At 33.9% G+C, this 14,848-nt stretch overlaps 2 protein-coding genes across 5 annotated transcripts; both read right to left on the reverse strand.

The window, feature by feature from the left end:
* Positions 1–2,372: 2,372 nt before the first annotated feature.
* On the reverse strand, positions 2,373–7,397 carry LOC135134114 (uncharacterized). Of its 2 annotated transcripts, XM_064062721.1 has the most exons (7): positions 7,222–7,397; positions 5,517–5,638; positions 5,373–5,468; positions 4,472–4,576; positions 3,108–3,292; positions 2,732–3,043; positions 2,373–2,595 (listed from the first exon to the last, which is right to left on the reverse strand). In XM_064062721.1, the coding sequence occupies exons 2-7, from the start codon at positions 5,527–5,529 to the stop codon at positions 2,554–2,556; spliced, it is 753 nt and encodes a 250-aa protein (XP_063918791.1). In that variant the 5' UTR covers positions 5,530–5,638; positions 7,222–7,397; the 3' UTR covers positions 2,373–2,553. The 2 variants fall into 2 exon arrangements, with proteins under 2 accessions (XP_063918791.1, XP_063918792.1); XM_064062722.1 differs by lacking the exons at positions 5,373–5,468; positions 5,517–5,638; positions 7,222–7,397 and having other exon boundaries at positions 3,108–4,346; positions 4,472–4,563.
* Positions 7,398–7,668: 271 nt separating this feature from the next.
* On the reverse strand, positions 7,669–14,827 carry LOC135134750 (phospholipid scramblase 2-like). Of its 3 annotated transcripts, none has more exons than XM_064063563.1 (5): positions 14,066–14,505; positions 9,599–9,703; positions 8,374–8,552; positions 8,010–8,321; positions 7,669–7,862 (listed from the first exon to the last, which is right to left on the reverse strand). In XM_064063563.1, exons 1-5 carry the CDS (start codon positions 14,112–14,114, stop codon positions 7,821–7,823), a joined length of 687 nt encoding a protein of 228 aa, XP_063919633.1. In that variant the 5' UTR covers positions 14,115–14,505; the 3' UTR covers positions 7,669–7,820. The 3 variants fall into 3 exon arrangements, with proteins under 3 accessions (XP_063919633.1, XP_063919634.1, XP_063919635.1); XM_064063565.1 differs by having other exon boundaries at positions 7,670–7,862; positions 9,599–9,678; positions 14,392–14,827; XM_064063564.1 differs by lacking the exon at positions 9,599–9,703.
* Between the last annotated feature and the right edge of the window lie 21 nt (positions 14,828–14,848).

Below are 14,848 nucleotides of genomic sequence, written 5' to 3' on the forward strand. Positions count from 1 at the left end.
GCGAAACTGGAAACAGTAAATTTTCTTCGTTGATGGTGGTAGGAGAATTAGGATTTCCCTAGCGTCAGCGAGGTGTGGTAGTAGGGTTCTCTGACAATAACTAATTTCATCTTTTCTCAACTTTTCATAACTCGTAGAATTTGGAAAAGTATGTCCCAGCTTCTATCTCTATGTCGCCTCTCTGCATGTATGTTGTCTGTCATCTATTGGTCTTTTTATCAGACAAAGAGAAAGAGACTCCGCAACTACTGGACTGATTGTTATGATCTTTGATTCTCAAACGATACGAGACATGAATGTAGACTTTTTATCACAGCTAGATACAGTTTTGTAAATGTCTATAAAGGCAAACATATTTTTGCATTCGTGTCAATTAACAGATATTCTTAAAAAACTTTGAAAGTTTTACTTAAACTACTCTTGCAACACATTTTCATTATTAAAAGAAACAATATCATCAATACACAATAAAATGCTTTATTTAATAAATAATCTACTAACGTCTTATACACAAGGTTACAAGGTACAAACATTATAAAATTTAATAGAAAAATAATTTCTACCGTGGCGTGACTTTGATAATCTTAAAAATTGTAAACCTAGATCAATTTTTCATATATTATGGCGATGAAACGACTAGTTTTAGGTATGGTTTTCTATATTATTCAATAAATATTCTAAAAATTTTAAGGTAAATCAATTGGAACTTTTGAAAAATATGTTCGCAATCTTCCCTGCCATCCATTCGTTGTTGCAATTTAAAAATCCGGGAGGTTGCAGCAAAGTTATCCCACAAAGCGATCCACCATTGTATATCAGATTAGAACAACACAAAATAAGCAGGTCTTAAAGACTGTGTCAAGCTTAGTCAAACCGAGAAAAAGAACTTCATAGTACAAAAAAAAATAACTGTTTTGCGCTGAACAAGTAATATTTGAATTTATTATAGATACTTAGTGCTACATCAGTATTTATGCCTTTGGCTGTGGTATTCTTCGTATTATTTATAGAATTCCTTACACCATTTGAGGTAACATTTTTGAATTTCAAACAGTTTAAAGTGGGATATCTTTTTAGTTAAATTAATCATATTATGACAGGATGATCATCCTTAAAGGATTTAAGGTGGCTTAAAAAAGATCAAGATACTGCTACTAAAGTTAAGTTACGTTGAGATAAAAATATCTGACAGTTTAAATAATTTATGACGACATATATTAGTGCAGACGTGATACTTGATGTTATTTTTTGATGTTGATGAGATTCATAATAATCATTTTCAAATACATTCAGATGAGGAATTATTTAAAGAAGTTAAATGACCAAAGTTCTGGATCTTTCAATCAGATTTACCAAACTTTTCATGTTTTCTGTCCACAAGTTTTAAATAATGCTTTTGACAATGACTTTTAAAATATTTCATATCATCTCAAATACTTTTTGGTCAATGTTTTAAAAATGATGCTAGTATTTTAAAAATTCACTCCATACTGAAATTAATTGAACTGAATTTAATAAAAAAAATCTTGCTGTATTAGTTTCAGCGAAATTACCGATTTCAGTGGCTTCGGTTGAAACAACTTTCAGGTGCAAGGCGTAGGTATCTCTGAAAAATTTCCACGAAAAGAACTAAACAAAAAGTTGGCATTAATGACACAATTTAGTAAGATACATTTTATGTCTATTAACATTTAGAAGACTTATACTGTTTTCATGTACTACGGAGTTACGAATTTAAAATGCATTTTTTAAATATCAACGAAATTTTCGAAAAATCAAAAAGCAGATAAACCACAATCGCCAATCTACATTTTAATTTTGATTAAAAAAAATCTTATAAACAATTAAAACAGAAGCAATTTTATTCGAAATTTAAAGAATCTTTAAATTCAAATATAGACCTACCTGATGCACCTCCATAAAAGATGAGGAGCAAGAACGTCTTGATCTGCTTCACATCGACTACATGTAAAAACGAAAATATGTAATTTGTTATATGTACAAGGAACGTTTGGTTCGAATTTTTCAACAGCTGCGATTATCGATATCATCTACACCTGATATAATGTAGCATTTTAAAATATGTGGTAAGGATCTAAAAACAAATGAACCGTAAAAGATAATAGTGATATAATATGTAGATACAATCTTATGTTATCTGTATGAATAAAATATGATTTTACAATTAATAAACATGGCAACATAGTTTGCGACTAAGCGATCCAAAATTTATTTAATTATATAAATTTTATTTTGTACACGCATTGTCTGTAAAATAACGTGATATTAATTTTGTTGGGTAGAATTTTATTCAACCTGTCCCAATACCCTTGTCGTGGAAGAGTAGGCATTTACTGTGGACCATAAAAAACTTTGTTGTAAGACATCATTGTTTATTAAAAATATACATATATAGTCACACAATATTTTTTTTATGTTCTGAGTATTTTCATTACATAAAAATATAGATTCTTCGCAGTAGATATAAAAAATATGTTTAAGAATATAGGGAAACACATTAATCACACATTAGTTTGCTGCAGGAAGTCGGTTTCAGTTAGTCCGATTGCGACGACTAGCCTGAGACATTGCTTCCTGTAAACCAATATTATTATTATTATTATTGTTCACTACCGTCTCTATTAAGGGGGTATTGAATATTAGTAAGATTTTTGTAAAAAGCATTCAAATATATAGTAATATAATTTCTTTAACTACAAGTTATACTCACAATCATGTACCAAGCTGACAACAATGCCACCTTCATTTCCGTTACTAAATCTCTTGGAAATCGAATTTTATACAGGCGTTGTCTAGCCATCCAACCGATCCATACCCAACTTATTTTTCCAATTTCTACAGATTCATCAGCCGACAAAATACTAAAGTCAATAGTCTTTGGAAAAAATTCAATTGCTGGTCTCTTTACTTTGAAAATAGTTTGGCCATTGGCGTCCCCAACGATGAAAGTGGGGTTTAAAAATCCGGCTTCCACCTGGGCGGTGCCTATGGGTGTACCAAGCGTGTGAATGACTTCAATTTTCTAAAATTTAGCATTAGAACATGAAACTTAAGAAACATACATATTGTGTTTATTGGATACATACTAAGCCAGCGCAACATTTACACTCATGGCATCGTTGGAAGAGGACTACTGGATTTCCAGAACTATCAAAGAGTTGCATGTCGTATGACAGACAGCGGGTGTTCACTGGTGAAATCGAAAAAAGCGTTTGATCCAAGTTGTTTGTTACTTTGTATGTGAAGGCAGGTTCACACTTACAAGAACAACCTGCAAAATACAAAAAAATGTAACATACGTTTCTGTTGAATGGAAAAATATGCTTCCGCACATTTGATGTACCCCAACGCACCATGTTGGGCCTACTTGTATTCACAACCTGAGCTGTAACATTTTTAGCAATACTTATTTATAGAAGAGAAAATGTTATGACAGGAGTATTTAAAAAATGAAATTATAAATACTTATCGAAGCAAGTTTTATGCTCAAAAAGATTACAAATTTTACAGCTCTACTTTAAATGTGGTCGTAGGATCATCTGAGAATAAAAAATGAAAAATAGGTTCCTGTTTTCGTCTGAATGTCTGTTGGACTCTTTTTATAGAAAGAATCTCCAAAACTAATGGATTGATTGGCGTGATCTTACTGTGTTCTTAAATGATGAGAAACATGATTCACCGTTGTCACTTGGACACAACTTTATAAAATTTGGTATTATTGTTATTACATAAAATGCCAAAATACAAACTTCAAACGTGTCACTAAAACTGAAACACTTATATTGATAAAAATAATTAAAAATGTAAAGTTTACTTGTACTATTTATAAATAAAGAAGTATTTTTACAGTCGTCAACTAACAGAGATTGTAAAGTTTCATTTAAATTACTCTTGCAATATATTTTCATTATTATATGGAAACATGTTTCCCGTTGTGTGCCGCCACAGTACTCCCCCTCCAGCGCCGGAGTTGTGGTGTGTGCGTATGTATGCGCACGTGACGTCAGGCTGGAGTGTGAAGGAGGCTGGCGTTGCTGCTGTCGCTGCTCCGACTATTCTTACGATTGTTGTCGAAACCTGAGTGATGCGGACCCCAAGGCGCAGTAATTGCAGAACGTGCTTGTGGCCTATCGGTGGTCATCTATTATGGAAAGGGAATTCACATAGCCTCACTTAGACATTTGCCGGTCGTGAACTACCAATTGAGGTATCGAGGAGTAATTGTCCTTCCTCACTTCCACACGTATATATTGTGCCGCTACAATGGCATTTGTAGCAATTACATTCATATTTTTATTCTTGCCTTGAACTTCCTCCCGTCTTCTCTTAAGTGTATATAATTCAAATAATTATATTAAAAAAAAATCTTAAGAAAAAAATTGCATCGATTTTAAAACAACGTGGGTTTTACATTGTAGTGGTTTTGTTTAAAGTTAATATACATACTTACAATCGACTAGCTGCATTTCTATATTCAGTTCGTCGAGTTCACGAAGGCTTTCGAGTCCTGGTAGGCAGGCAACAGCGAACGTGGAAGTAGCCAGATTTGTAAAAACTAAACGTATGTCAACGAAATAAAAAGGGTTCAGAATAGTATTTGTTTCTATTATATAGTATGAAGCAGAACTAAAACACTTGTTTAACCATAAAACAACAAATTTTCATTTTGGTGAATTCTGTCACCCCTCCTACATATAGCAATTCTGCTTTGTGTAATTTCGAAAATACAGAAAATAGTAAATTACAAGAACAAATACGAAGGAAGATAGAAGGTACAAGATCTCGGAAAAAAATTGATGCAAAACAGAATAAAACCAACTAAAAATTATAGACAACACATTGAACATCTGTAGACTGCAGTTTCGACCTCCTTAGGTCTCATCAGTACAGCATATTTCAATGGTTGCCTATAACTGGAAAATATTTACTTTAAGTTGTAAACATTGAAAATTAACAAAAAATGTACAAAAATCTGAGTAAAAAATATGAATCATATGTTTTTTTCCAGTTACTAATTTACTATTACACTGACAGTAAAGCAGTACATGGAAAAATATCCTTTTTTTTTATTTCATATATGAATGAGAATTTGTTTGAGTTAATTATTAGTGACCTTTTCGAAAGTATGATAAACAGTTTTTCTCAATTTTTCATATTTCTATAAACTAAAGATTGTTAAAAATAAAAGACAGTAGACGTCAACTTGGAAAAAGCTAAAAGAAAATAATACGGAACGAAAACGAAAACAAAACTGCTGATATACCTATATTTTAATTTTGAACAAAAATTCTTCTAACTAATGTAAACTGCTTCAGAACGTAAAGAATTTTTTAAATCAGAAATCAACTTACCTGGTGCACCTCCATAGGGCATTGGCTGACTTAAAATGGGTTGGGTAGCTTGATAAGAAGGAGGAGCATCTCCATACACTCCAGTTCGACTAAATTCTAAAAGTGAAAATATAAATTTTGCATCTTAAGAAAACTATTTTTTACCATTGGTTGACATTTTATTCTTCAATCCAGCTCGTTAAACCAAAAGTGGTCGGATACGATTTTTTTTACAGCCGTAACATTCACATACGTTATTACAGCATTACAAACTATCCGGTAGGGATCTAAAGACAAACGAGTCATGAAAGATAAGGACGACAAAATACATATTTCTGTTAAAATATCGATTTACGATTAATTTACGTAACGAAACGGTTGTTAACTTTATTTTGTGCAGGATATGAGGGATGTTTTGTGTGTATGTATTAAAATAACGTAATACTAATTTTATATTTCTTATTATACCTACTGACAAATTGCAATATCCTGTAAAATTGTTATTTTATCGACATTTTATGACCTCCAGAGTACGAAAAAATAGGTCAGCCGTTTCTGTCTGTCTGCCTTTGTCGATTTTTATTAGACAGATAATCTCAGAAACTAGGTATCTGACCGATTGTTGTGAAATTTTATACGTATTTTAGGAAATGAAAGGCAAAACGCTAACCAAACATTGGCTAATCATCACTACCAATAACGGAATGACCTCAACTCGAAAATTTACAACAGTCAATCTTATTATTATAACCAACGCGCGGAATTGTATCTCATACGCTAGATCCAGTGCTGTCGCGGCGAGAGTTTGATTACAAATATACTTTTCTTTTGGACTATATCAACATAATATAACATTTCAAGATCACCAATCTGTGGTCCTGTGGGTGAAAAATTAAAAAGGGCATCGAGTATTATTATTTGAAGTAATATAGTAATATAGAAGTAGTTTTTTAATAAGCTGTAAACACTTCTAGCGACGCACTGGCTACGACCTTGTGGACCAGATCAAAGCGTTCCCGCTACTCGCCGTAAAACACACCTTACTTCAACTGGGGAATTGCACCGGTGAGATAGAATCCCACGTAGTGATTATAACATAAAATACTCCTGCACTTTGTGTTTATGAATGCGTGTTGAGTGTTTACTCTACTTTGCAAGTTAACTTTGAAACGGCACAATCGCATGAAGTTTTGCCAATCAGAATTTATCCGTTTATCCCCTTAAAAGAGGATGACCTCATCTCAAAATTTTGCCGAATAAATCCCCAGTATTAGACCTACTGTAGCGTTTTAAATTGATGTGTTATTGCATTGCTAAAATGTTCACGACTTCATCACAGACTTCTTTACCTCTAACAATTAATTGAACAGAACGCACATATCTATATTTTGCTTTAATGGGGGTTATCATTAAAAAAAGAACTCGGAAAATTTAATTTTATTATTTTTCGAAGAATCTAAATTTGTTCGCCTGTACTTTGAGGGCGACGGAAGTTCTATCGAAATAAGTTTACATCAATGTTTTTTGTAAAGCCCCTTTTCTTGGTTTGTTAAGAATTTACGTACGTTCTCAAATTACCAGTGATTACGTAATAAGCTTCCAACTGCGGAATAAAAATTCGATCAATTCTGACACCGATGACACCGATGACTCACCCAATTTAAAGAAGTTAAGGAGTGACCCGAGTAACTGCTATAACCGAGTGCTAAGTACTTTTGTGTACATACTCAGATTCTTATTCCAAACAGGTATATAACCTTGGTCTGCAACAACTTCAAGCCGAGGAAATACCACAAGGAATTCCCGAAATGTGCCGAAACAGTATTTCAAAAACGAAGGAATTACCTACCAACACTTTGAAAATACTCACCACAGCCAATTGCTACAAACCAATCAAGCTAACAAAAAACCGAACAAATAAAAATAATTAAGTCACGAAGTGTGCCAAAGCATTTAAGTACGTTGTGGAAAATACAACACACATAATTATAACGCGATGTGTACACCAGAAATGCACACTGCACATATCACACCATAACATTAGCATAGTAGAAAAGCAAGTGCAATAATGTTTTATCTCATTCTTCATTTAGCCACCTCGTGTTTGTGTCGAAAACTAAAACCGGCGCGAAACTGTATAGAAACAGTAAATTTTCGTTGATGATGGAAGGTGCCTGTTTTATTTTGTATATAAATTTAATTTTGTTTTGTATATGTAGTGTCTGTAAAATTACGTGATACTAATTTTGTTAGAATTTTATTCAAGATGTCCCAACAGCGTTGTTGGGCGTTTATCATGACTAAAAAAAACTTTGTTTTAAGTTATCGTTCTTTATTAAAAATATATAGGTACACAATATTTTTTCTGAGAAATTTAATTACAAAATATAGATTCTTCACAGTAGATATAAAAAATACGTTTATTACACATTAATTATTTACACATCAGTTTGCTCCATGAAGTCGGTTTCAGTTCGCCCGATTGCGGCGCTTAGCATGAGACACTGATTCCTGTAATTATTATGATTAATATATATTATTATTGTCATAGAGCAGAGCCAAAACCCCCCACTATGCTCCACATGAGGAAGATAGAACTAGTCTCGATAGTTATGTAATTTATTTTTACTGTCAAACGAAACTGAAAAATATACTCACAATCAGGTACCAAGTGGCCAACAATGTCACCTTCATTTCCGTTACTAAATCTCTTGGAAAAACAATTTTATAATGGCGCTGTCTACTCATCCACCCGGGCCATATCCAAGTCATTTTTCCAATTTCTACAGATTCATCAGCTGAATTAATACTGAAGTCAACAGTCTTTGGAAAAAATTCAATTACTGTTCTCTTCACTTTGAAAATAGTTTCATCATTGGCGTCTCTAACGAAGACACTGGGGTTTAAAAATGCGACTTCCACTTGAACTGTGCCTATGAGGGTACCAAGCGAGTGAATGACTTCAATTTTCTAGAATTTAGTTTTAGAGCATAAAAAAAAGTTGTGTTTATTGAATACACACTACGCCAGCGCAACATTTGCACTCGTAACATCGTTGGAAGAGGACTACTGGATTTCCAAAATTGTCGGAAAGTTGCATGTCGTAGTACGTACAGTGCGAGTTTACTGGTGAAATCGAAAAAATCGTTTGATCCAAGTTGTTTTTTACGTTGTATGTGGGGAAGGGTTCACAAGAACAACCTGCAAATGAAAAAAAAGTAACATATTTACCTACTTTTTTGCAAAAGGAAAAATAAGCCTTGTTATATTTCATGTACTCCAAGGCGCCATATTGGTTCTACTTGTGTTCAACGAGCTGAATTCTGACATTTTTAACAGTTTATTTACAGAAGAGAAAATGTGTGTAAAGCACTGTTTAAAAAATGAAGTTATACTCATAAAACAACTTTTATGCTTATGTTTTCTCAACCTTACTTAACTCCTAAAATATGAAAAAGTAAGTCCTGTTTTCGTTTGCATGTCGATGTCGCCTCTCTGTCTGTTTGTTGTCTGTCGTCTGTTGGCCTTTTTATAACAAAAAGAATCTCGGTAACTACTGGACTCACCTTACTGTGTCTAATTCTCAAACGACAGGTAACATGAATAGGAATCGGCTTTTTTACGCAGTTAGATACAGCTTTGTCAAATTTAGCATAATCGTTACATAAAAAGGTCAACATGCAACCTGCAAATGTACTACTAAAAGTGAAATACTTATATGAGTGCAAAAAAAATGTTTCCGTCGAGTGGGTCTCGAACCCACATTCCCTCGCTTTTCAGGCGGATACTCTACCATTGAACTCTTTCGTCACTTCCACGTATATATATTGTGCCCCACCAAACACTTCGTCCAGCGATGAAGTTGCAATGTGTGCGCGAGTGAAAGAAGCTAGCGTTGCTGTTGGCACCGCTCCGACTATTCTTACGACCGTGATGTGGAGCCCAAGACGTTTGATTAGAAGGCGATACCTGCAATTTTTGCGCGTGCGAGTTGCCTGTGGGTGATCATAATAATTATGGAAACCAAAGCAAATTTTCGAGTAAGCCTCGAATCCACATTCCCTCCCTTAGTCACTTGTCGGTCGGGAACTTCTTATCTTCCCTATTTCCACGCATGGCGCCACAATAATATAATGACATCAGTGACATTTGTAGCAGCTATATTCATATTTATGTTATTGCCTTTAAAATAGCTAGATTGGGTTTACATTATAATGATTTTGATTAAAGTTAATCTAGATACTTACAGTCGACTAGCTGCATTTCTATATTTAGTTCGTCGAGTTCACGAAGGCTTTCGAGTCCTGGTAGACAGGCAACAGCGAACCTGGGAGTAGCCAGATTTGTAAAAGCTAAACGTGGGTCAACAAAAAATAGTTGAAAATGTTTACTTTAAAAAAAATCTTCCAACAAAAAATAACGTCTACATAACTCATACAAGATGCTATTCTTTCAAAGTAAGGTGAGTAAGTGTTGTAACCTTAGATCATATAATAAATAGATACTACCACGCCGTGTTCTTTCCCTAGCAGAGCCTGTGACGACATCCTCCTGTCACACATCTCTCTTGTGTATAGAGGGATTACAATCAAGCTATCCTTGCCTGATCACTATTTGAATTTTGCGCGCCTAAATTTTAGGAAGTATGTCTGAACTAACTTCGTACGAAAGATGTTGACAGTTTGATTTTATAAATAATTCACAGTAGATAACGAAAGGAACAGTAAATTATTGAGCTGCAATTGTGATCCTTTATGATTACATCACTTAAAATAGGATCTTTGTTCTAAATTCTAAAATTGTTTTTCCTACAAGAACTCGAAAGAGAGGTTAGAAGAAACATCTGTCAAAAGCGATTTGTTGCGCTGGTGCGGTACAAGGATGGAAGTGAAATAGACATATACAGATGAAATGCATATAACAAAGATGAAGATGTGGTGATCACACAAGGATAGGATTATACTACTCCCCTTGACGTAGAAAACGACAACAGATAGCTTCATGTCTAGTCACAGCTTTCAGTTTGAGTATTGGTATCTATTTATTATATGATCTAAGGTTGTAACGTAACTCGAAAATTTCACAACACAACGTAAAGCTGAAAATTGAGGAGTTCTACCACCTGGATTAAGAATCCCGTAACCGTGATTTGGACTCCCGATATAGATTTGGTATTGTTCATATTTAAATTTGCCGCCACACATTCGTAATAACAATAACTTATGTATTGGCACCCAGTTACTTTAATTCACATTGCTCTTTCTTTTGTTTTTTTAGTTCCTGATGTTCAAATATTTGCATTGATTCGGAACGTTTCATTGGATTTCATTTCGAAAGCTACGAAGTTTTTTTGTAGCTGAGGACCAAAGGGTATTCACCCTGCCCAAAATGCACGTAGTCACAGTTTTTTTGTCAAAATGAACGAATAAACGATTTTTGTGTCCTCCATATTTTACGTTGAATTCAACCTTACATTTGAACGCATTCCGCCATAAAAAAAAACACAACGTAGGGTTCCACTTTTGTTGATGATCATAGTTCAAGGCCAAATCTCTGAATTTTTCGCGGATTTTAACTGTGATTGTCTAACAAAATGGAACCCTACACATCACATTATTGTTACAAGATTGGAAAAGTACCGCTAAATAAAACATTAGATATATGAAGGACACAAAATTATTTATTCCTCCAGTTACAAAACAAAAAAACGCCGAGTAAGTTGTGTCGGTTGAAGACACCGCTTAATACTCAAATATTTGGATATCACAAATTTAATAAAAACAAAGAAAAACTTTAATATTTAATTTAATAAAAAAAAATAAAATAACTGGATACAAATACACAAGTTATTAAGGACGTGTGGCGGCAAATTTAAATTATGGCAGTTACCAAGAAAACAAAATTTTAATAAAAACAGAGTGTTATAAAAGTTTGGCGATCAAACTATATCAATTTCATTCTAGAGGACCGCAAAATTACCCACAGGGGGCGTTGTAGCACGAGCGGAGTTTGGGAGGTCCTGGTCGTGGCTGTTCTCCTACCCACGAAGGTGATTCTATTCTATCGCAAACACTGCCGCCCAGCACCCCTCTATCACGAAGAAACGTGCCTAGACGAGCAAACTCGTGGTTGTGTCCCGGCTGTGGGGCCAAGCCGACAGCGTCACGTCATCCCGACCGTTCCTCTAAATGGCGCGACCGCCAGCTCGACAAGGAACCACACACTCCGCTTCCGCCACGTGTTATTGTGTTATTTACCTCAATTCCATTTACATGTTCACTTTCTATAACTCTGATATTAAACGACAACTGAACAAGTGTTAAAGTTTAAAAAAAAAAAAACATTTAGATTCGCCATACACTCTCGTGGAATTTTAAACGGCAAAGAATTCTTATCTGCGATTAAGACTGGACATCAGACAATTTATGATGGAAGCATTAATCAACAAAATATTTATAAGAAAAAAACTAGCAAAGATTTATAAAAACAAAAAAGATCTGGTGTGAAGTAAAACTTGCGCAGACAAAAAAAAAATACGTAAGGTTAGAAACTGCAGAATATGCAAAATTACGTTCAATTTAAATTATACAGCAAAGAAAATTATTGAGGCTAAAATTGCGAGGTAGAGAAAAATTGTATGAGGTGAAAAATTGCAAAGGTTACAAAATTACATGAGGTTAATATTTTATGTCCATTCAAGTTACTCATAAATTGATGAACAAAGGATGAGTCTTGACTATGTGAATCTCATGAAATCTCCTAGCAAATGCTGTTATCTGAACAATCTCTGACGGTTAAACTTGTGTTAGAACCGGTTAACGATTAAAATCCTAACATGAACTGTGAATTTACAAACAATAAAACAAATATACATCACGTGTTAGCGTCGGTTGAAAATTCGCATATTTCCGCTTGGAAAACCGCAAGAATTAGCTACGCGTGTTGGAGAAACTGTGGCGTCGTCGTCGTTACGATTAATTTTCGTTAAACAACGGCTCCCCCTTTTTATTAACTACCAAACCAACTAAACTTAACCCAGCTTCCTTACCGCATACTTTCACTCACACGCCACTTATCTTCTATCAAACAAGTCAACTCCTGCCAACCTTCTCACTAGGTACTCCCCAGAAATGAATTTCCTAGGAGAGCTATCATCTACCAGAAAAGAACTAAACGTGCACACGGTTGCCTATGTTTAACGATTTTCTTGATTGATTTTTTTTTTTAATTCAAATTTTTAACTGCGATTTCGGGCCGCTTTTTTTCAGTGCGAAATTTTAATTCAAATTTGGTCACCACAATCTCAATAAAAAAATCGTCCTATTTTTAAGTTTTCGTGGAACTTCACATATGATATTAAAAAATAAAATCATATTTTTCCATTTACTACATTACTTTTAGTGTAAAATCTATTATACTGTCAGTAAATTTTAATAAACGATATTTCTCAATTCTTCAGGTTTCTATATACGAGTGAAAAGTTAGAGGAAAATAATCCAGAACAAAGACGAAAACAAAACTGTTGATATATGTATTATATATTCTAAGATCACTTTAAATGTATAGGTACTAAAAAAATTTTACGACATCATTAGGATTATTTGGTTAACAATGCCGAATCGGCTTTTCGCATTAAGGTCCTTGTAAACTTGTAAGCCATGTCGCGTGCCTACAGAATTTCCTGTGTTGCCTCAAGCAGAATTTTGCGGGTTCCGTTCTTTGACTAAAGTTGTAAAATTTTATTACATACATTTTAATTTTGAACAAAAAATCTTCCAACGAATTAAAAGAAATGTAAATTGCTAAAAAATCTACAGACTATTTTAAATAATAAATCAATGCACCTCCACCGGGCATTGGCTGATTTAAAACCGGTTGTAGGATTTCATAAGGAGGAGGACCTCCAAATGCTCCAGAACGACTAAATTCTAAAAGTGAAAATATAAATTCTGCACCTTAAGAACTGCGTTTTTTACCATTGGTTGACATTTTATTCTTCAATCCAATTCGTTAAAGAAAAAATGTTTGGTCCGAATTTTTTGATAGAGCTATGATTATCAGGATCATCCACATACGTTCTTACAGGATTTCAAACTATAAGGGTGATAAGTATGTAGGTACCAATTTATTTTAGTTATACGAACAAAATCTCGTTTTATGATTAATACACGTAACGATAGAGTTGTTAACTTCGTTTTGTGCATGCATTAAAATCACGTTATACTAATTTTCTGTTTGTTATAGTATTTTTATACAGATATACCAGCACTTATTGTGGACTAACGAAAAATATTCTTGGTGCAGGTTAATAAAAACTCACTTAACTATGTTCAAATACAAAATTCGACTTAAAAATTACACTCGAAAGTTGTAATTTTCTAAATGCAACACCCCAACACCGTATATATTTTTTGAGATTTATAGATTCTTTATAAATAGAATTGTTTTTTTTTTGTATCATCATTTGACAAGATATATTTTTCGAGAAAAAGTTATATACATACATACATATACTCAAGTTTTTCGCATGTATTTTATAACATTTGTTTCAAAACAATTTTGAGAAAATTTTTTCCCGTAACATCGAAATAAATTTTCGTTAAGCGGTAATCAAATTTTAAACTATTAATTGATGGATGACAATGAGATCTGGTTGTGTAAAAAATGTGAACTGCTAGAAACTGTACAATCCGGGAAGTAAATTTTAGACAAACCTCTCCAACAAAAAAGACGGAATTCGGAAAACAATATAACACCACACATCCAGAAAATGGGAGTGATTACGTAATAAGTACGCTTCCAACTGCGGAATAAAACTCGATCAATTCTGTCACCGATGACTTTCCCAACTTAAAGGAGTGACCCGAATGATTGTTACACACTCTTGCATAAGGATTCAGATTCTTATTCCAAACAGGTGTATACCTACCCTTGGCTTGTAACAACTTCAAGTAGAGCAGATACCCCAAGAGATTTCCGAAATGTGCCGAAACCGTAGTTCAAAAAACGAAGGAAATACCAACATAAAGAAAATACTCACCGCAGACAATAACTACAAAACCAGTTTTAAGCTAACAATGCTAAGAAACAAGTGAATCAACCAAAGTAATGAAGTCACCAAGTGCAGAAGCACTCAAGTAGGTTATACAAAAAACAGAACACACGTAATTGAATGCGGATGTCCACACCAGAGTTGCATATCATCAAGGTTGCGCATCATAACATCAACACATTAAAGAAGGAAGGTCAATGTTTTCGTTCTTTATTTAGCCACCTCGTGTCAGCGTCGACAACTAAAAGTGGCGCGAAACTGGAAATGATAAACGAATCTCCAAACCTACTAACTGGGTGTCGTTATCTTACTGTGTCTTTTATTCGCAAACAACAGGAAAAATAAATGTTGCCTTATTTATGTTATATTGTTCCGCCAGAGCACTCCCTTTGAAAACCTGAAAATTTAATTAATTTCTAACCATATATTACTGATCCAGGCCAGA

This window comes from Zophobas morio, unplaced genomic scaffold (assembly GCF_036711695.1).
Source record: "Zophobas morio isolate AGI-343-1 ecotype UQ-CSIRO unplaced genomic scaffold, CSIRO_AGI_Zmor_V1 ptg000023l, whole genome shotgun sequence".
Classification (NCBI taxonomy): Eukaryota; Metazoa; Arthropoda; class Insecta; order Coleoptera; family Tenebrionidae; genus Zophobas; species Zophobas morio.

Excerpts from the sequence above, each read along its gene's own strand:
- LOC135134114 (XM_064062721.1), bottom strand. Across the intron at positions 4,577-5,372 it reads GCCCTATGGAGGTGCACCAG|TTTTTACAAATCTGGCTACT; the intron begins GTAAGTTGATTT and ends ACATACGTTTAG. Across the intron at positions 3,293-4,471 it reads AGAAATGCAGCTAGTCGATT|GTTGTTCTTGTAAGTGTGAA; the intron begins GTAAGTATGTAT and ends TGTATTTTGCAG.
- LOC135134750 (XM_064063563.1), bottom strand. The coding sequence starts at position 14,114 with ATGTGTGGTGTTATATTGTTTTCCGAATTCCGTCTTTTTTGTTGGAGA. Across the intron at positions 8,553-9,598 it reads AGAAATGCAGCTAGTCGACT|GTTGTTCTTGTGAACCCTTC; the intron begins GTAAGTATCTAG and ends TTTCATTTGCAG. Across the intron at positions 7,863-8,009 it reads TGGCCACTTGGTACCTGATT|GAATCAGTGTCTCATGCTAA; the intron begins GTGAGTATATTT and ends TAATAATTACAG.